Consider the following 22,507-nt stretch of genomic DNA (forward strand, 5'->3'; position numbering starts at 1 on the left):
TCTGTGGGCTAGTATGTACTCTGTTTTGGAGACTGTCCCATGCGTAACTGAGAAGAATGTGTATTCTGATGTTATAGAGTAGAACAGCGTAGGCATCTATTAAGTCCATTTGTTCAGAGGTTTGGTTCAGTTGTGATACTACTTTGATAATTTTTTTGTCTAGTTGATCTACATATTTGTGACAGTGGGGTATTGAGGTCCCCCATTAAAATTGCATTAGTGCTTACTTGATTTTTCATGTCCATTAATATTTGTTTTATACATTTGGGTATACCTGTTTTTGGTGCATATATATGTATGATTTTTATCTCTTATTGGAAATTTCTTTTAACAAATATGTAATGACCTTCATCTCTTTTAATCAGTCTTAGCTTGAAGTTCATTTGCTTTTATCCTGTTGCACGGTAATGTTGTTTTCCATCCTTTGACTTTGTCTGTGAATTTCTTTTTGTGCTAAATCTGTTTCTTTAACCCAGCATATTGTTGAATATTGTTTCTTGATCTGTTCTACCAATCTATACTTTTGATTGGTGAACTGAGACCATTTACCTAGATAGTTACAACTGTTACATATTAGCTTGGTGTCCTTATCATATTATTTTCCTTCCAGTGATTCCTTGTTTTCCCCTCTGTTTGATTGCTTTCCCTCTCTGTCACCATGCACTGAGCTAAAATCAAAAGGATCAAGTATCTAAGTATTAAAGCAGAAACACTAAATGTGCTGGAAGAAAGAATAGATAGAAGTTTTAAAGACATAGGTGTAGGGGAAGACTTCATGAACAAAGCCTGGATTGTACAGGAAACACTATAAAGAATAAACAACTGGGATCTCATCTTATTATAAAGATTTGTACAACAAAAGAAATCAGCAGCAGTGTGAAAAAACAATCTACAGAGTGGGAAAAAACGTAGCCAGTTGTTCCGCAAAGGGTTAATATCTAGAACATATAAAGAACTGAAAACAATCAGACTCTCCCAAATTTGAAGACCCAATGTAAAAATGGGCATCTAAAATCAGTAGACACTTCTCAGAGGCAGAAATACAAATAGCAATTAAATATATGGAAAAATACTCAATGTTCACTGGTCATTTCAGAGATGCAAATTAAAATAATGCTAAGATTCCATCTCCAGAAAGAAGGGTGTTGTGGTTTATTTAAATGTCTTTTTAAAGCCTCATTTAGATATGTAGGTGACTAAATCTAGCATTTGTGACTGGTTTGTTTGTCTAGTGCTCAAAGATTGATGGTGTGAGTGTTTCACCTGCCCAGGGGTGGAGCCAGTGTAACAGCAGGGAAGAAGGCAGGCCTTTCTCTTTTGCTGTAACTTTTGCAGTAGCCATAAAAGAGCTGCCTTGCCACCCTGTGCTGCCTTGTAGCCAACTAAATATAGACTAAAACCCTCCAAAACTATAAAAAGTAAACCTTTACTTCCCAAACTTTGGGCATCACATATTTTGTCACAAAAAAAAAATAAAAAATAATTAAGACAATTTGGTACTGAGAGTGGGGTCCTTGCTGTGACTACACCTGACCACGTGGTTCAAGAACCTTTAAAAATGGCTTATGGACAGAGTTTAAAAAGGTTTGAAGATGTCACCTAAATACATAGAATTAAAGCAGCTTAGGCTGTTCTTAGAGGAGATTCTAGTCAGAGCTCAAAAGACCAAAAGGCCGATAAAAAGCCTGCCAATAAAGACCAGGCTTGAGAGGTTTGTGCTGGGAAGAAGGATCACATTGGTTGTGGACCCCACACAGTGTGTATTATGGCATGGCAAAAAGTTCATCTACATTTTGTTCATGTCTAGAGACTTTGCCTGAGACTGAGATTAAAAGCAATAGACTGATTAATCTGGCAAAAAAATTTAAGGCAGTAGAATCGTGAGTTGGTGGCATGGTTGTTGTTGGAGGCCTTTAGCCAGATTTATGTTGCAAATCAAGAGCAAGGAGATCAACAAGATAATTTAAAACATTGTGAGTTTGCCCCCCCCCCCAAAAAAAACAAAGAGAAACTCCAGTAAAGCTATAGACTATAAAGATAGAGGCAAAGCCTCAATTGCTGGAAAAAAAAAACCAAAAAAATAAAAAAGATAGCCTGGGGCCATCCCAGAAAGCAAAAGTTCTTCACCTTTTACAGCCTGAAACCACCAGAAGTGAAATACTTTGCTCAAAAAAAAGCCGCAGTGCACCACATTCCAGAGTGGTAACAGTGCCCACAAGAGGTTCAAAATGGCAGCGACCACACCAGGTTCCACAATGGTAGTAACAAAGGTTTTCCTCAGTCAGGTTCAAAGAGCTCAGCAGTCCAGACACTTGACCTCTACAGCCAAAAAAAAAAAAAAAAAAAAAAAAAATAAGCGACTACTGCTCCAGCTGACAGTAGACCTCAGTGGCATCTACATGGCACTGGTTTTAGGTGCAAAAAATACACAAGTTGAGGGTGAGACAGCTTCCAAGCCGATTACAAAAGGCCTAGGAGGCCAAGCAGTGTGTCCCTGAAAGGGAAATGTATAAAGATGTAAGGGTAAAGCTTAAAAAGTCAAAAACAAAATTCATCCAAAAAAAGCCTCCAAAACCAAGCAGAAAAAGCTGCAGGTGTTAAAATTCTTAAAAACACCTTAGGGATAAAATCACCCAAACCTTTTAGAGCTCACAGCCAGACTGCTTCAGATGCTAAGCATAAAACTCCCAAGACTTAATTTTTGCCCTGCTAGATTTTAGACTTGTTTTGATTCTAATCCTTGGTATTCCCATTTAAAACTTTTAAAATAGTAATGTTTATCTTGTGCCTTTGCATTTTAAAAATATTTAACCTTGCTTCATTTATACAGGGGATTACATTTAAGCACTTGCCATAGATCTCAAAAGAGACTTGAGACTGAATACTTTTCATCAATGCTAAAATTATTAAGTCTGTGACAACTCTTAGGAATGGACTAAATGTCTTTTATATAAAACACACATGAGTCTTTGGGGGGCCAGGGGTGGAATATTGTGGTTTATTTAAATGTCCCCTCCAAAGCCTCATTCAGTCATGGAGGCAACTAAATCTAGCATTTGTGATTGGTTCATTGTCTAGTGCTCTAGATTGATGATGTGAGTGTTTCACCCACCCAGGGCTAGAGCCAGTATAGTGGCAGGAAGAGGGTAGGTCGCTTGCTTTTGCTTTCACTTTTGCTGTTTGCAGCATCCATAAAGGGCTGCCCTGCCAGCCACGCTGCCTTAGAGCCAACTAAATATAGACTAACCCCCCAAAAAACTATAAAAAATAAAACTTTCCTTCCCTAATTTTGAGCATCACATGTTTTGTTGCAACAAAACAATGAAAAATAAGTCAAATGACTGTTATAAAGAAATCAACTAATCACAAATGCTGGCAGGACTGTGGAGAGAAAGGAATCCTTTTCCGCTGTCGATGGGAGTGTAGAGTGGTACAACCACTATGGAACTCAGTGTGGAGATTCCTCAAAGTCCCATTTTACCCACTATTCTTGTTGGTATCTTTCCAAAGGACCTAAAAGCAACCTGCCACAGTGATATATGAGCACCCATGTTTCTGACAGCATAGTTTGTAATAGCTAAATCTTGGAAATAGCCTAGAGCCCATCAACCATTGAATGGCTAAAAAAGAAGTAATTTTTTATACAGTGGAGTACTATTGCCATAAAGAAGGATAAAATTGAGACATTTATATCTAAATGGATGAACCTTGATAGCATACTCTGTGTGTAATTTTTTTTCAAATCCTTTTTATTTCAAAAAGAAAAATTAAAAATTTCAAAATACATCAGTCAGTGGGCAACAGTGGTACATACGTTGTGTGTTGTTATCCCCAAATAATTCGCTTAGAGCACAAGACATCTGCATTCACTTGTCCAGAAATACCAGCACAAATCTTTCTCTTCAGTGAACTCAGAAATCAGTAGTATAATTACTTTACTTATTTTTATATACATATATAAAAATATGTAACACACACATATGTTGTTTTTTTTCAGCTCACAATAGTGAGACAGTATGATGTTTACACATGTGTGTTTTATGTATTTCACTTATATCCATATGGTCTCAAATTGCATCCATTTACCTATAAATGTCCTCAGTTTATCCTTCTTTATGGCTGAGTAGTACTCTATTATGTAAAAATACTATATCTTTTTTATCCATTTCTTAGCTAATGGGCATTTAGTCTGTATCCAAGATTTAGCTGTTACAAATTGTGCTTCTGTAAACGTGGGTGCACATATAGTGCTATGGTACAATATTTTTAAATCTTTTGTGAAGATAACAAGAAGAGGAATAGCTGGATCAAATGGAACCTATAGTCTTAGTTTTCCAGAAATCTCCACATTGATTTCCATAGTGCACCAGTCTATACTTCCATCAACAGTGGAAAAGGATACTTTTTCCCCACAGCTCCTCCAGTATTTGTTATTGGTTGATTTCTTGATAATAACCTTTCTTCTTAGGGTGAGGTGGAATCTCAGTGTTGTTTTAATTTTGTATCCCTCTAATGACCAGTGATGTTGAACATTTTTTTCACATTTTTTTTGCTGTTTTTGTTTCTTATCTGAGATGTGTATGTTCATCTCAGTGCCCATTTTCGGGTTGGATCTTAAATCTGGGAGGACTGATACTTTTTAGTTTTTTATATGTTCTTAATAGTAATTCTTTGTCTGAGGTATAACTGGCAAATATTTTCTCCTATGTTGTGGGTTGTCTCTTCAGTCTGATAGTGGTTTCTCTTGCTTGCCATACAAAAGCTTTTCAATAGAGTGAGATCCCAGTTGTTGATTCTTTGTAATAGTTCCTGTGCATTTGGGATTTTGTTCATAAAGTCTTTGCCTGCACCAATGTCTTTAGGAGTTTTGTCTATGCTAACTTCCAGCAGATTTAATATTTCTGTTTTAATATTAGGATCTTTGATCCATTTAAATTTTAGCTTAGTGCATGGTGAAAGATATGGGTCAAATTTTAATCTTTAGCATATGTAGAGCCAATTTTTCCAGCACCATTTATTAAAGAGGCTATTTTTCTTCCAGTGAATGTGTTTGGTATCTTTGTCAAAGATAAGGTGACTTACTGTGTCTGCAGTTGTCTCTGCATCGTTTAATCTGTTCCATTGATCTTCGGGTCTGCTTTTTACCCATTTACCATGCTGTTTTTATCACAGTAGCTTTATAGTATAATGTCAGGTTAGAGATTGTGATGCCTCCTGTCTTGTCTTTGTTGTCCAGGATTGCTTCTGCTAGTCTAGGTTAAGACCGTACTCTTACATCAAGTAAATCAGACACATGTGTAAATATCACATTTTGTCTCTGTTGTGAGAAACTGAAAATGTAAATAAGAAACAAAATGTATAATAGAAATTGTGAAATAAGAAGCAATTCTTCAAAAATAAAGGGAAGAGCCAGGGATTTAGCTGAGTGGCACAACACCTGCCTGGCAAACACTAGGTCCCAAGTTAAATTCTGAGTACCAACAAAAAAGGAAAGGGGAACTAGGGAGGGGAAGGGAGAAAGGAAAGAAGGGAAAAGAAAAAAAGGAAAACAAGGAGAAAATGGAAACAAAGCTTTGTAAAAGAGGAGAAGTGTTGAAAAGGTGAGGAAATGGGAAAAAAGAATCAAGATATATCATACAGGTACAAATTCTTTATGATAAAAGTGATCATTGTGTATATCTAAATTGTACCAATAAACTTAATAATTGAGAAAGTAGAATACCTGAATTTTTAATCCACAAATTGGAGGCTCTTTATGTTTCCAAAGTACGTATCTTAGTACAAGTGGTCTTGTATATCTCCATTATCCTTTTTTCTCTTACCTCATCATCTTATCCACTCTTCCCTAAATATGCAAAGTTTAAATAATGCTTTGTATTTTTGCTCATGTTACATCCTCTGAAATAGCTGAGAGATAAATCTGGACAGGATTTATATTACTTCTTTATATCTATTTTATATCTTTATATCTATTAGAATATTACTTCTTTGTATCTATTAGAAATGACTAGGTGTCCTTTAATATATTATTCTAACCTCTAAGAGCCCTAGTTTTTCTCTAATTTCATCTTCATAACATTACTACGTATTTCAAAGACAGGCTAGAAACCATCCAGATAATGACTAATTGGCAAGTTACAACCAAATGTGCGGCACACATGTATGACATTATTTTCTATATAACTCTGTAGGGATGGTTTTGATTTCAAATAACAGAAACTCAACTGAAAAGGGCTTAAACAAAGAAGAAGCAAGTCTAGAGATAAGGTAGTAGTTCCAGGGTTGGTTAATTTAGCACTTTAATAGCGTCACCAAGGAAACTGTCCTATGGTGTTCCTGCTTTTACTCTGGTTTTGTTCCCTTGAGATTTTCACCCTCCTGGCCCTATGATTCAGTAGCTGCTACAGTCTTGGGTGGTGTTACATGCAGGCAGCATCTTTCAGAGGCATCGTAAAGGAAGGTCGTTCAGCCGCTTTTTAAGAGTGAGGAAATCTCTTGAAACCTCCCCTTGTGCTCCCTACCCAGTATAAACTTTGCCTTGTATCTAATTGATAAAAATTATTCACGTATTCCTGGGCCTCAACCACTGGGAAAGGGAAGGAGATAATCTAAATTATTTTAGGTTAATCATGATTCATCCCTGGGGCACCCATCCTGAAGGAACAGTTACTCAGAAAAGGATAAACTAGGAACTCTGTTAGGGAGGGAAAAGATCGTGATAGTAGGATGTATCCCTTCAGGAATGATCTTTGTCTGGGAGGTTAGGGAGGTGAAAAAGAGGTCGTAGACAGTTGATCATTGTAAAGGGTGGTTTCCTTTTAAGAGCTTAAGACTTCAATTAGGCATCGTACCAGTTGATGAGAGAACAGGTGGAGTGGTAAGCTGGGATGGGAATAGTGTGAAACTTATTTTGCTAGTTTTGCACTTCAGTTTTACAGTTTATGTCTTTGTCTAAATAGGTATGTGGTGGAACTGAGGAAGACCCAGATGACAAAAATGCACCCTTTCGACAACGGCCATTTTGCAAGTATAAAGGACACACTGCTGATCTCCTTGATCTTTCATGGTCTAAAGTAAGAAATTCTTACTTGACTTGTGCATTCTATATGGCTATGACTTGACAAAAACAACTGTCTCCATATGATTATTATGCTGTCAAGTGTTTGGATGTCCATATATCCTTTGTAGAGTTATCAAGTTAAGTTTTAAAAGACAGATCATTAGATGACCATATTACTGAGTTTTTGTTGGATCACTGAACACAACTGTTTGCAGTCTCACTATTTGAATGTCCACTTTGTATGCTTTAATCCTGTAACTTGAAAAACTATTTTTAAGACGACAATATGTAATCTATTAACTAGTGATTTCTTACCGTTTTGGTTTTTTTTTGGGGGGGGTAATTCTGTATTACTTGTATCCTTATACTGTTTTGTTTTTTTTTCCTTTAAATAAAAAAAAGACAGATCATTGTTTAGGCTAATAAGTAAATGTTTATATTAATGGCTTCTATGTAGATCTGTCCATGTATTTCTTGCCTTTTGCTTTTTTATAAGCAATAATTATGAAAAGTAACTATCCTTAGAAAATAAATATGACTTGAGCTACAAGGGAAAAGGGAGTCTAAATTATCTAATCAAGTCTGCCTTGAGGCTTGTCTGCTAAACTCATGAAATTATCAATTTTCATTTAACAATTCATTTTGCGACTTTTTTCCCTAGAGAAAATTATTTCACAAGTATAGAGGCTATCTTACCATTGAATATTTCAACAGTTTTATGAAAGCTCAAGGAGATGTTTTAAATTTTATAGACAACATTTGAAGCATGAAATACTTTTTGGAATCCTTGAGTGATACCCTACACTTTCTTTGTATTAAATTTTGCCAGCAGTCAGAATCTAAAATACATTAAGAATTTGAAGGGAAAAATAACAGAAGTATTTAAAAGTCTTGAATTGAGAAAAAGGAACTAAGTTTAGCAAATGATGTCAGGGATTTAAGTTGTGCTCAGATATTTTAACTGCATCAGGAGAACCTCTTCTAGCCCAATGTGTACTGGAAAGTCACAGCTATACATTGGCAAAGCTAGACTTCATCTTTCAGTCGCTCCACTTATGAACTGCTGTGCCTGTTGTACCTGTTTAGATGTTCTGGATCCTTTTCATAACCATAATCTCTTTCTGTCTTTCACTGTCGAAAGCAAGCTTCCCCTTAACATGGTAGTCTACTGTCAAAACAATCCTAATTCTGTCTTTTGTACTTTTTCCCTGCCTTGTGCCCATAAGTTGTCAGAAGATGGAAGTTTGATAGGTCTTTAATCTGATAATCATATTCACCTGGAATAAGAAAAAGCAAATAATTGGAAACCTGCACTCATTTTTCTTTGTTAAAAACAAACCGTGTGTTTGTCTGAAATGTGACACTAACTGGAAGAAATTAATTTGCAATATCAGTCAGGATTCTCCAGAAAAACAACTTTATTTTATATGTATACAGAGAAAGTTTTTTTAATATTTTAAAATTTTAATTGCATAATAATTGTAATTTTTATTTATGAAGTATAAAATATGATCAAAAATCAATGAATGGTTTTTAGTTTAATTTTTTGTAAGAAAAACAAATTGTCATTAATTCCTCTCAAAATATTCCCCCACTTTAAGCACTGTATTTTTTGATCAGTTCCTGTACAATGTGATATTTCAAACCATGTATACAATCTGATGATAAAATCAGCATAATTAGCATTTCCATCACCTTAAATAATTACCATTTCTTTGTGTTGAGTACCTTCATGCCCCCCTTTTCTGGTTCTTTATAAAATATTTAACAAATTATTGTGAATTATAGATACCCTACTATATGGCAGAGCACTTAGAACTTATTTCTCCTATCTAGCAGCACTTTAATACCTATTATACAACTTCCCTCTATACTCCTATTCCTGTACCCTTCCTAGGGAACACTCTTCTACTCTAAGAAGGTTTATTTTAAGGATTTAGCTCGTACAGTTATGGAACAAGCCTGTAGGCTGGAAATAGCAAGAGTTGAATCAAATCAGCATTTGATTTAATAGCTGGGTTCTATAACCTAGACAAATCATTACATAAAATTATTCATTATTAGTACTGCCTTAACTAGAATATCTATATATATTCTTTGAAATTATTTTCTTTAGCCTTTCTCTAACATTTTATTGCTTAATACTATTAATCTTGTTTGTACTTTGTTTCCTTTCTCTCTCACTGACCACTCCCTTTTTTTCCTTCATGGAAGAAATTGTACTGAGAACTGTCCTATATATCAGGTACTTTTCCCTTACTCAAAACTTATGCACTAATCAATTTGCTACCTACCTGAGAACATGAACTCTGGAGCCAGACTCCCAGAATTCGTAACCTACCTAGTTTGCCTTTTATAGTTATGTGACCTTGGGCAAGTTACTTAACTCCACCAAGCCATATCTAAAAAACAGCTTCCTCACAAAGTATAGGGGAAGATTAACTGAGCAAGTAAACACAAAGCACTCAGAACACAGTAAATGTTCAGTTACTCAATTAAGCACTTAACAGTTCATCTGAGTTACTGGGCAGCTTTTGTAATGACTATCCTGAGCATTGCTCAGGCAGGGTGTGATTTCAACCAGTTTATTCTTGTATTAAATACATTTGACAAAATTGTCATTTTTTATTTCCTGTTATCTTATTAACGAAAAATACTCAATTTTTGAACATACTATATTTAAATAATTGGACTTTAAGTGCATAATATTACCTATTAATGTACCAGATAGCATTTTAGACACTGAAGACACAAAACTTAAGTATTATACATGTACTCTGTATTTGTACCCTCCAAACGTACAAGATCATTGTTTCCTTATCGAGAATTTCTTTTAAAAAGGAAAGTTTGGGCAAGTCAAGGAATATGCGTGCCTAAAGACATACAAGCTAAGGAGTAAATGATTTGAGATTCAAACCTTTGGCTTGGGAACATTGCTTTCACAAAAGCTAATGACCACATACAAGCAGGATTACAAAAATAACAATGTTGGACACATTCAAAAGTTTTTACAGTTCTTATAGATTTTATTTCTGACATTCTTTCCAAATCTCTTAGGAGGCAGCAGACATAAGATTTCATAGCAATCCAGATACATACTTGTCTCAATCACAATACTTCTCATGTGTTTTTAAGGGCTAGCTATGTTTTATAAACTGAATCTTTCTGGTTGTTGATAATACCAATACCAGTCTGTGCAGAAATAATACAGAAACCCAGAGTAAACTATTTAGAAGTTGTTGAAGAAGTTTTTCAAGTAATTTGATGCCTATTGAATCTAATCTTTTCAAACCAGGGAATCTACTTTTGTAATACTAAAAATAGGCCTTATATTTTATATGCTTTTTATTTTCATTTTTTCTAGTAATTGTTTTCTGTATTTTTAATAGTCCTTCTCAGTGACTTACAGGAAGCAAAAAATAAAAACAATCCGCCATAAAGAGTTGGAGAACTGCTGGTAGGGTGATTTGTTTGAGTGGAACTCTACTCTATACAAGAATGATCCCTAAGGGATTATCTTCATATCCCCAGCCCCTCCCGCCCTACACTCTCAGCTGGAGAAAAGGAACAAATTTCTACTGCTCTAGCCTCACCTGTAGAGTGCCTTTCTCTTTCTTCACTTAACCAAAATATATTCCGCCTTTAATGTTTTTCTTGTATCCTATCTGCTTCTTAATGCCTTCCCTGACAACCAAAACAAATATTGACCTGTTTCACTGATTTTCAGTGTCACCTATCTTATGTCCTTATAAACTTGCATTTTTGCTTAACTGTTACCTATGCAGGATTCTAAAAGATTCTGAAGGGTAGGAACATCACAATGCTTAAATTAGTTACACTACTTCTTTCAACTGTCAAAGTTTTAAGATCCTACTTTACTTCCAGTATCTTATCACAGTCAGTGTGTACAGTGGATTTTCTGGTTGTTGAAGGCTTATTTTATGCCAAGTAATAAAGATTAACTTGTTACTCAGGTGTGGTGGTGATGTGTGCCTGTAACCTGAGCACTCTGGGAGACTAACGTAGGATAGTAAGTTTAAATCCAGCCTGAGCAATTAGCAAGACCCTGTCTCAAAAAAAAATGACTGAAGGCAAGCTCGGTTCAAAGGCCATGGGTTTAATCTATAGTGTTAAAAAATTTCTTGTTAATTATTAGAGTAATAGCCCATGCATAGACACTTTTGGCTTTTTCCTTTTTTTTTTTTTTTTTTTTTTTTGTTACCATGAGGATACAGGGCTTGTGACCTGTCTAAGATCATGAACTTCGATTTGGATCTAATTTCTTTTTGTTTTTGTTTTATACCTTTTTTTGATAGGAGGATTCAAACTCAAGACCTTGCATTTGCTTGCTAGGCAGGCACCATTCCACTGAGCTATATCCTAGCTGTATCTAATTTCTTGACTCCTAATAAGATCAGTATGCTTAGTGAAAGAAATTTAATTTCATTTAGTCAATAAATATTTAACAGACATTTCCTGCCATAATATAATAAATATTAACATGTTGCAAGCAGCTTAATATTTTAAAGATATCGTCACCTCTTTTTGAAATGCTTAAAGCTAGATCTGAATAAAACCAGTTTTATTTTTTGGGGGAATGGGTATTATTTTGGTCCTAGAGACTAAACTCAGGGCCTTGTACATATTAAAAATACGCTCTGCTACTAAGCTACACATCCATCCCTGAATAAAGCCATTTGTTTATTGTTTGTTTTGAAACAAGGTCTTGCTGTATAGTTTAGGCTAACCTTAAACTCACTGTGATCTTCCTCAGCCTGCCTGCCAAGTGCTGGGATTATAGGCATGTACCACTGTGCCTGGCCTGAATAAATCCAGTTTTAATGAATAGTGAGCCACTGGATTAATTTCTATATAGTTGTTATTAATCAACAGGAAAGTATAATGCAAAGTTTTTCTGGAGTTGACTGGATCTTGAAAGTAAAAGTAACTGCTATTATATGTTTCAAAGGTTGTAAATCTTTCATATTCTTTTTGTATGCGTGTGTGTATGGTGCTGAAAATCAAATTCAGGGCCTCACACATTTTCCCAGGTACTTTACCACTGAGCTACACCCTCCACCCACTTTTTAACTCTAAAGTACAGTAAGGTATTTCAAAAACAGGTATATTATATAAAACATTACTTTTTACAATACCCAAAATGGCATATACATCTCAGTATACGTCCAAATCAGTATTTTCAGTTAGTTTTTACAGTCAAAGAATAAATATTGTTAATTGCTTTCAGCAAATGACAAAGCATCTTGGTGCTTTTAATGACATATGACATATTCTATTTAAGTACTCTACAAAACAGTATAGTGGCTAGAGCCTGGATCTAAAGCCAGAACACCTGAGTTCAAATCCTAGCTCTGCCACTGACAAACTGTGTAATCTTAGGGTAAGTTATTTAACCTCTCTGTGGCTTGCTGTTCTCATTTTTCAAAGAGGATAATAACATATTTACCTTAGAGTTGATGCATAGTGCTAAGAACAATGTTTTGTAAATTGTATGTACTTGATGTCATTATTACCTTGATTTGTTTAGCACCTAAAAGCATACTGAAGAATACTAGGGTCCCATTAGTTTTCTCACTTAGCATAACCTGTAGTTCTCTCACTTAAGTAGATTGTTTCCATGGTGATGGTACCATCACTGTGCCTAACTGTATTATACTACCTTTTTTAGCTTTGAAAGTTCTACAATCTGTTCTGAGAGAATTGACAATTTGTATTCTCTATTTTTTTTGCCTTGAGTTTTACACGGGCACAATAACTTTTTCCATGTTGTGTTTAGACATTATTGAAGACGTTATGACAATTAGCATCCTCATGAGTTAAAATTTACCAGTGTTATCCATGTGAAAAATAACTGAACTGAAATGGCAATCAAATGAATAGATCTTACTGCCCTGCTTGTACCTGGTAGATATCTTTTTATATCTTTTTTTGCCTTTTTCCTTTTTTTTTAGCGGTACTGGGGATCGAACTCATGACTGCCTGCTTACAAAGCAGGCGCTTATACCACTGAGCTAAATCTCCAGCCCCCTCTGGTAGATATGTTGGACATTAATCATAAGATTAATACTAATTTCAGAATAGGTAAAGTAAAAAAGTCTTAGCCTTGATAGAATGTGGCATTAAACTGAGAAAAATGAGATGTTTCAAGGGAATTGAATAATCTGTGCTTCTGATGCTGCACATAACAATAGCACTACTGAAGTTACATGAAACTGAAAGTTCACTTTTATTACATAAGTAGTTTATCATGTGACAATAATCAATACTATTTTCCCCATAGAACTACTTTCTGCTTTCTTCTTCAATGGACAAAACAGTCAGATTATGGCACATTTCCAGAAGAGAATGCCTTTGCTGTTTTCAACATATAGATTTTGTCACTGCCATAGCCTTCCATCCAAGAGTAAGTAATTGTTTATATACTTCTTGTTACGCTAAAAGAAAGATGAAAGAACTTAGTTTCTCTGGAAAAAAAAATATTAACCTCATAGTTGAGAGCCACTTAAAATGTCATTCCAATTTACTTCACAAATGGGCAAAATAAATATTGTTTTATCCCAGCATTATGTGTATCTCAAAAGAGAGTGTAGCATAGGATAGTATTTCCCAAAAGCACAGTCCTTGAATGTGCTAGCCCTGTTAGATGTTCCTACTTGCTTATACCCTCCCACTCCCCCACAAATGCAGGTTTTATGATGAAATAAATTGGAAAATACTACCTACATCATTCCCCTTTTGGATATTTAGAATACAGATTAGCTGAGACTCTTGTTCACAACCCAGAATATCTCATACTTGTTCACTTACAGAACCTTCTTCCATTAGATATAAACTGGCACATTTTCTGTTAACATCTGTATCTTGGGAAAAGCAGTTTAAGAATGTAATAAAGCAATTAGAATGTTATTTCTTTCTACAAACACTGAAATTTTGAATTGTTGCTACTGGTTTTAATGTATAAAACAATTGCTTAAATAATAATTTTGGTTTGGGTATATGACTCAGTGGTAGAGCACTTGCCTAGAATTTGTGCAGCCCTGGGTTCAGTTCCCAATAAGAGAAAAAGAAGGAGGAGGTGAGGAATAAAGAAAGTATACTTTGTAAATGAAATTTACATTTTAAAATATTATTTCTTACAGACTTAGTGTTTTGATTGCTGTTTTTTTCTTAATGTAGTAAAATAAAATCTTTCTCTGCCACCTTTTTAGGATGACAGATACTTTCTCAGTGGGTCATTGGATGGAAAGCTCCGCCTGTGGAATATACCTGACAAAAAAGTGGCTTTGTGGAATGAAGTAGATGGTCAGACAAAATTAATCACAGCTGCAAATTTCTGTCAGAATGGCAAATATGCAGTAATTGGGACCTATGATGGCAGATGTATTTTCTATGATACAGAGGTAAATGATTATCCTTTGTTAATTGTATAATTGAATACTTAATAAAACACTTGCAGTTTTGGACAAGTTTTTTATCCTTTTGGACATTAACTGCCATATCTGAATGTTAAATTTTTTTGAGGTTTCTTCTAATTCTGATGTTTTTAATTTATGATTTCATTTAGCATTTGAAATATCATACACAAATACATGTCCGGTCTACTAGAGGGCGCAACAAGGTGGGAAGAAAAATTACTGGCATCGAACCTTTACCTGGAGAAAATAAGGTACTATAATATTCAAAAGCATTTGCATCCAAACTCTACAGATTTGGGGTTTTTTGAGGTAGGATCTCACTGGCCTTCAACTCACTATGGAGCCCCAGCCTGGCCTCAAACTTGAAGTGATCCTCCTGCTTTAGCCTTCCCATGCTGGAATTACAATTATGTGCCACCATGCCCTGCAGTACTCTATAGATTCTTGAAAATTACTTTTAGTATATAGACAAAGAATGTATTCATTTTCCTATGGTATATACTGCCTTTTATATATGTGTAACACTTTTTATATTAAGAGATACTGTTTTAACTTTTCTTTTATTTTTAGATACTGGTAACCTCAAATGACTCTAGAATCAGACTATATGATCTGAGAGATTTATCATTGTCTATGAAGTATAAGGGTTATGTCAATAGCAGCAGCCAGATCAAAGCAAGTTTCAGGTAAACTGACGTTGAAATTCTTAAAAGAGATCAAAATATTTTCCCCTCCATAGAACTGTGTCTTAGGTTTATATAGGGATTTTCAGTTTTTTATACTTTTATAACTGTTATTCGCTGTCATGCAGTACTTACCTTGTCTTCCTAAATGGTAGATAAATATTAGAATGGCCTCTATTCTGTGGATAAAGAAACTAAAACCTAGAAAATTAAGTGATTGGCCTAAAGTCACAGTTAGTTGCACAATCAGGATTAGAACCTTGTCAGCTCCAGAACTTTGCTTTTGTACTTTCATGTAAGCTTTTAAGACTAGGTTTATCCCTTTTCGATTTGTCTTGATCCTTTTAGGTACAAAAACTAAGAAAACATTTTATTACCCTAAAGTAAAATGCCCTGTCTTCATGCCTTTATTTATCATTATTATTTGAACTCTTAATTTAGGATCTGTAGGCTTTCCTGAAATAATATTGCCTACATACCCTCTTTCTAGTCTTCTTTCAGCTCTTTTTCTCATCAGTTCTTTTCTTCTTGAATTACCCAGTAATTACCCTGTAATTCAATCAGTAATAATATACTGCTTCTCTCATCCTTTAAGTCATTGTTTGTTTCAGTGTGTTTTAACTAGCATCACACTTGTCAGAGCTTTGAAAATACAAATACTTGGCCTGGGGGGTAGTTCACTCCTTCAGTGCTTCCCTAGCATGCATAATAACACTGGGTTCAAACCCTAAAATACATACAAAGTATCCGCACCAGCACCACACACACACACACACACACACACACCCACCCACCCACCCCAGACCTCGGGTATTATTTTAAGCATTTCTAATTAGGAAGCACTCATAGAAGGAAACATTAATTTAAAATTTTTTTGACCTTTCTTCCTCAAATTTAGCCATGATTTTACTTACCTCGTTAGTGGTTCAGAAGACAAATATGTTTATATTTGGAGTACTTACCATGATCTAAGCAAGTTTACTTCAGTCAGGAGAGATCGTAATGACTTCTGGGAAGGTATTAAAGGTAAGTAAATCACTACTTATGTATATCTTATAAGTGAATAAGCTAGTGATATACTAGAATAAACTTGGGTAGGCATTACATAGAGGACGTTTGGCAATTCTAACTGAATTTACTTTGTATTTAGCTATACTTGTTTGATTTTTCTGTACCAAGAAAGAATTTACCATGGTGTAAAATTTGAAATGTCAGTGAATCTTAGAACCTGTTATGTGATATTTTTCAAGAAATATGTTTGGGTTTTAAATTGTTCTTAGGTACTTGTGTAATTTTTGTGAATATTTGGCATATAACATACTTGTGTGGTAATTTTAAAGGATATTTTGCACATTTTTACTTTGATGTTGAGTATCAACTTTGTCAGTTATTCTGAAGTAAATTTTTCCCCAGCACATAATGCAGTTGTTACATCAGCCATCTTTGCTCCAAACCCAAGTTTGATGTTATCTTTGGATGCGCAGTCTGAAAAAGCAGAAGGAAGTGAAAAAGGTGAAGATGCTGAAGTTTTGGAAACCACATCCACTGGTAGGTACCAATACTTTATTTTTCCTGTGTTTAATCTGGTCAGCATTTAATACTATCACTGACCTGGTACTGAATATAATGAGATTTTTATGAGTGTAAAAAATGTCCTTTGTTTATAGATCCATTTCTGAACATTTCAATAACATATTTCTTACAAGTTTTATTTCTTTAGACTACCTAACAGTTTATCCCAAGGATCACTTGTGCAAGTCATTTTAACCAGTCAATTCTTGCTTTGAATAAATTTGATAAAATTGCTTTTTTTTATTTTTTGTATTACCTTATAAAATTAATTACAGATGCAATTTTTGTTCATCATTATTTGTTTAAATAATTAGACTGCTAAGTGGTTAAATTTACCTAGTAATTAATGAAAATTTTTATTTAAAGTTCATAATTTTTTATAAGCAAGCATTCTCTTTAGAGAAAAACGAACAAGATACGTGTGTGTGTGTGTGTGTGTGTGTGTGTGTGTGTGTGTGTGATTTCTCTCTCCATGACCAATACCTGAGAAATTTATAGCAGCAAAGGTTTATTTGGCTACGGGTTTCAGAGGTTTCAGTCCATAGTCAGCTGGCTCCATTGTTTTTAGACCTGTGGTTATGTAGAAACATGGTAGAAGTGCATGGCTGAGGAAGGCTGCTCGCTCCTGATAGCCAAGAAGCAAAGGTACCACATCAGAGAGGAAGAGACAGGGGACCAAATCTATCTTTCAAGGTGTGCCCATGGTTACCTACTTCCTCCAACTGGGCCTCACCCCCTAACATCCCATTCAGCTAATACCCTTATGATCCAACTGCCTCTCTAGGTCCATTTCTTTGGTTTTTTTGTTTTGTTTTGTGTTGTTTTTTTGAACTCATGACCTCGCACTTGACAAGAAAGCACTTATGCCGCTGAGCTAAATCTCCAGCCCCCACCTCTGAGCATTTCTGCATTGAAGATTAAGTCTTCAATACATGAGTCTTTGGGGGAACATTCCATATTTAAATGATAACAATATTAGAAATACAAAAATGGTTTTATTATCTTTTCCTTCAATTATACTGTAATTTCCAGGGTTTATATGTCTGATTAATTTTTGTTGCCTCGTTCTTTTGTGCTTCTCTGCATATAATAGATGCTTAATAAGCATTTGTTGAATAAATGAAGTAATTCAAAGGAAGGGAAAATTCTTTTCCACTTGCTACATATTTTTCAGCTTCTCAAGATAGCTACTTTTTAGCCTATAATTTCTTGCCATTTGTGGAATATGATTTAAGAATGACTAGAATTCCAGTTATATAAAATGCTCAGATTAGGAAGTAAAAAAACTATCAACAAGTAGCATTAGTGAGTGCCAACAATTGTATAAAATGGTCCCTACTACTCAGTAAGGGTATGGTAAGACCAGCAAATTTAGACTAGTAAAAATAGTTTGTATTATAAAAGTTAGCTATAGAAGCCAAGCGTGATGATATATGCCTGTAATCCCAGCTACTAGGGAAGCTGATGCAGGAGAATCAACAGTTTGAAACTGTCTGGGGCAATTTAGTGAGACTCTCAAAATAAAAAGGGGCTGGGGATTTAGTTCACTGGTAGAGTGCTTGCCTATCATGCTTGAGGCCCAGTCGCCATTGCCAAAAAATAAATATCAGAATAATTTATTAAATGGGTTTTTTTCATTCTGCAGGCTACATCCAGATCTTTAGAGAGCCATAAAGCCACAGCAATCATTAGGGTATGCAAAGGATCCTTCTAAAATTATATGTGTGAATGCTGAAGAGCTGATCTCAAGTAACTTCCTTTATAGTATGATTTGTACTCTCTACTCCACATGCTATTCCCTTCTGTGGAGGAAATTTTTGATAACAAAGATGAACTTTAGCCCTCTTCTCTTCTCTTCTCTTCTCTTCTCTTCTCTTCTCTTCTCTTTTCTTTTCTTTTCTTTTCTTTTCTTTCAGCAGTGGGAATCAAACCCAAGGACTCACTGCTAGGCAGATGAATGACATCCCCAGCCCCCTAATATTTCTTTCAGTTTCAAGATTTAAAATTAAACCAAGTCAGAATTATTAAACTTACTAAATGCCTATTTGGAAATAATGCAGTTTTTTTGTTTTTTTCTCAGAAATAAATCTACTTTCTCTCTTCTAAGTTAAGTAATTTGAGGGTTTTTTCTTTTACTTTTCATCTGATTATGTCTTTTTAAACTCTACAGTTTCTCAACACATTTTTCAGGAAATCTTAGTTTTTAAAGCAATTTGAGAAAAAGTGATTTATATAATACTTTTAGAAACCATCTCAAAAATGTACCACTGTGACAATCTTCTTTTAATTCACTTGATCGCTTTTGAAGAGACACAAGTTTAATGAGTTATGTTCAAATTTTTATTACTTTGTACCTCTCTAGGTGTAATCTAAGAATAAACTTAAATATCCATGGTATGAGACCATAAAAGGTATCCAAATGCCCTTCTCTTCGTTTCTCTGTATTTGGCAGTTTAGGCCTCAGTTTTCCTCATGTCTAAAATGGTAGTGATAACCTGGTTTATATGGTTGTGATGAGAATTTAAGATAACATATGTGAAGTGCCTAGCAAAATGTCTGGGTATGTTAATAGACATTGTTATCATTGAGTCTTAGAAAGCATATATGTATGAGATTTATTTTCTTCTCTAGCTTTTCTCATACGCCTTAATCCTTTATTATTGCTATTGCTGCACAGCATGACTTTGGGATATGTCAAGAGGGCAGTAAGAAATGTTCAAAGGCTTAGAATATATATATATATATATATATATATATATATATATATATTTTGTCTTTTTCCTTTTTATCGGTACCAGGGATCGAACTCACAACTGCCTGCTTGCAAGGCAGGTGCTTATGCCGCTGAGCTAAATCTCCAGCCCTAGAATATATTTTTAACCTAAGCGGAAAAACCATTCTGTCTGACACCTCTTGTTCACAACTTTCAAGTTAAAATGCAGATTATTCTTTTCCTTATAATCAGTTTTTTAATATCTCCTTTTACCTATGTAAGATAAAATTAGTTAACAAGGAATTTGGATGTAAAATACTTTTACAGAAATGACAAATATAAGAAATAGGCTCGTCACCACCGTTATATATCCTCAGTACAGAATGATAAATCAGGCAAAAGGGGCTGTCAGCATTCACAGAGCAAATGTGTATGCTTCATATCATGGCAGTTTCAGTAAGTCAACTGTACAATAAGTTTTACTGCCTACTTGGTTAGAGACCCCTACTAGCAACAGATTTGCCCAGTTGACCCCATTCTGGCAGCTTTCTGTTCCTGCAACTGAAAAACACCGTAGCCCCTTTGCATGAAATGGAAGCATTAAACTTACAGGCCTATGCTAACTGGAAGTAAATCCAGGCTCCAGGAAACTTTAAAGGTAAGTAGAAGTGAGCCTCAGAGAAGAGGCAGGGTACTGAGAGATGGAAAGACTGCATACAGTGAAAATCTTCTGTGTAATATGCCTTTAAAATCAACTGAAATCTGTTTTCCTGTGCTTTTAAGGTATTGTGAAGACAGATAACATGGAAGTTCTTCTCTCTGCTGACTTCACTGGAGCAATTAAAGTGTTTATTAACAAAAGGAAAAATGTATCTTAATTTGAAATGACATTTAAAATAAGCCTATCAGTAAGTTTCTATATGTATCAACTAAAAAAATATTATAGTGTTTCTGCCTAACATTCTCTTTTTATTTTTTATTGAAAGCTGTTCAAATATAATATATTTTTTGAGAGGCAATGTAACAATCTAGGAAAACCTGGACTGATAGACTAGAAAGAAATATGGCTAGATTAACATTGTCAAGCATCAGGCTTTGTTTTGTTATATTTGTGTTTTTGTTATATAATTATGAACATGCACAGGTTTTTGCATGAAAAGATATTAATATATTAATCATATGTGTGTGCCTTTTGGTTACATGCACTAAATCTAACAAGTTAAATTATTCCAGTGGCTCTTTTGGCCTCTTATTGGGGGATAGTCTTGTTTTTAGCTTTAACAGTTTCTTTTGCACAAAATTTCATTTTTAAGAAAAAGTGGTATCTTTCGACTTGAGTTATAGTTTTGAAAATGTTATATAGGTTTTCATTAGGTCAATAACCATGTGTAAATGGTTTTTATAAATTTCTCAATTTGGGGACAAAATTTTTTTGTGGTCTAAATTGTGGACTTCAGATTCTTTTCTTTGTATGTGTATATAATTTTTTTCTTTGCCACACTGGAGCACAATGTTTCTATGTAAAGTATTCTTTTCATTCTTTATCCATGAGCACCAGGCTTTGCTCACTTAAAAAATAAGCCACATTAAGGAGTGAGTCTTCTTTTTTACAATATTGTAAAGACTTGAACTGTTTACATTTTTTAAAACATTGTAGTTTTTAAAAGATTAAGCTGTTTTGTTTTGTGTTGTTGAATTTCAAAGCCTTTGTAAATATCAATACAATGTACCAATGAAATAATAACATCTGGGACAATGGAACCCTGATCATGTTGTTGATGGTTAGCATATGTTTCTGAAAATTAAATATGTATTATTAAAAGTTGGTCGCCAATACTTGTTAAATGTGACTTATTTTTAGATGACTTCATCAAAGCAGCCTCTTGGATTTTGTTTTTGTTGTTGTTGTTGTTGTGGTATCAAGGATCGAACTCACAACCTCATGCTTGCCAGGCAAGCGCATAGGCCACTGAGCTAAATCCGCAGCCCCAACCTCTTGCTTTAATAATTTGATTTTTATAAACAGAAGACCAAATTTTAGACCCCTAAATTATAATGTATTAGCTACAAGCTTTTAAAAATATTTTAATGTTAAATTCTAGGATGAATACTGCTAAGAGTTCAGCTATATGCTCATACATCTTTTACTGCATTTATTTTCAGTATGTAAGTGAGAAAAGCTGGGGAGCCATGGTCATATATATCCTTGTTAATTTAGTTAGTGTCCGAGTGTGCTGAGCTTCCTTATTGAGTGTATATTACATCCCTTGCTTTTCCCCTAGACTGCCTTTTCCCTCTTCCCAGTGCTATACTGTCTTCCTCTCCCCTCCCTTTCCCTTCCTCATCATCTGCTCTCTCCCTTGTAATCTTTTTGCTTACTTTACCTCACTCTCATATACTCTATCTGATATACTGAATTTTTATGCCATTGGGTTTCTAACCAGTCACAGATTCTTTAGTCTCAAGTTCTGGACAGTAATGTGATGGATGCAGTGTACTTGTTTGAACTTAACGTCCTTAGCTCTCTGAAGCAGCCTGGCTTTCTCTGACATTTGCCTCATCACTTGTAGCCTCCCATAGTGCTGGTTGCTTTAACTGCGGGAAATCAGGATGTTGCCATATGAACATTCTTTTAGGTGTTATATGGCTATTTGAACAAGAATAGCTGGGATATAAGCCTAAAAAGGATAATACACTTGCTATCACTATATAAGTACACTAAAAAATTACAATCAGAAAGTCAGTTTATAAAGATAGCATCGAGACTGATAAAAAGAACAATAGAGTATTATTCCTCCCTAAAATGAGTGTTAGGAATGTCTGTAGGTGATGTATGATATTATAGGAAAAAAGCACATGTTCTAAAATCACCATGATCTTGGATTTGGTTCCCTCCACGAGCACATTCCTTGTGATATAGGAAAACTAATGTAACTCTGAACCTACTAGATGTCAGATACACCAAGTACATGTTCCCCAAAATCAAAGAATGAATTCTAAGGAACAGTGGAGACAGGAGGGGACCCAAAAGTATATTTTCACG

The 22,507-nt window shown here is 34.7% G+C and overlaps 1 protein-coding gene across 2 annotated transcripts in view; it reads left to right on the forward strand.

Moving 5' to 3' along the window:
* Positions 1-21,298, forward strand: part of Wdr44 (WD repeat domain 44) — a 93,100-nt gene extending 71,802 nt beyond the window's left edge. For both annotated transcript variants that reach the window (XM_063246312.1, XM_063246313.1), the window contains exons 14-21: positions 6,960-7,073; positions 13,362-13,484; positions 14,290-14,481; positions 14,646-14,747; positions 15,067-15,182; positions 16,078-16,205; positions 16,593-16,727; positions 20,248-21,298. In XM_063246312.1, coding sequence (XP_063102382.1) covers positions 6,960-7,073; positions 13,362-13,484; positions 14,290-14,481; positions 14,646-14,747; positions 15,067-15,182; positions 16,078-16,205; positions 16,593-16,727; positions 20,248-20,342 — 1,005 coding nt within the window. In that variant the 3' untranslated portion in view covers positions 20,343-21,298. The remainder of the gene's footprint in view (positions 1-6,959; positions 7,074-13,361; positions 13,485-14,289; positions 14,482-14,645; positions 14,748-15,066; positions 15,183-16,077; positions 16,206-16,592; positions 16,728-20,247) is intronic.
* The last annotated feature ends 1,209 nt before the right edge of the window (positions 21,299-22,507 follow it).

Source organism: Cavia porcellus, unplaced genomic scaffold, assembly GCF_034190915.1.
Source record: "Cavia porcellus strain 051 isolate PalLab524CR breed Dunkin Hartley unplaced genomic scaffold, mCavPor4.1 scaffold_3, whole genome shotgun sequence".
NCBI lineage: Eukaryota > Metazoa > Chordata > Mammalia > Rodentia > Caviidae > Cavia > Cavia porcellus.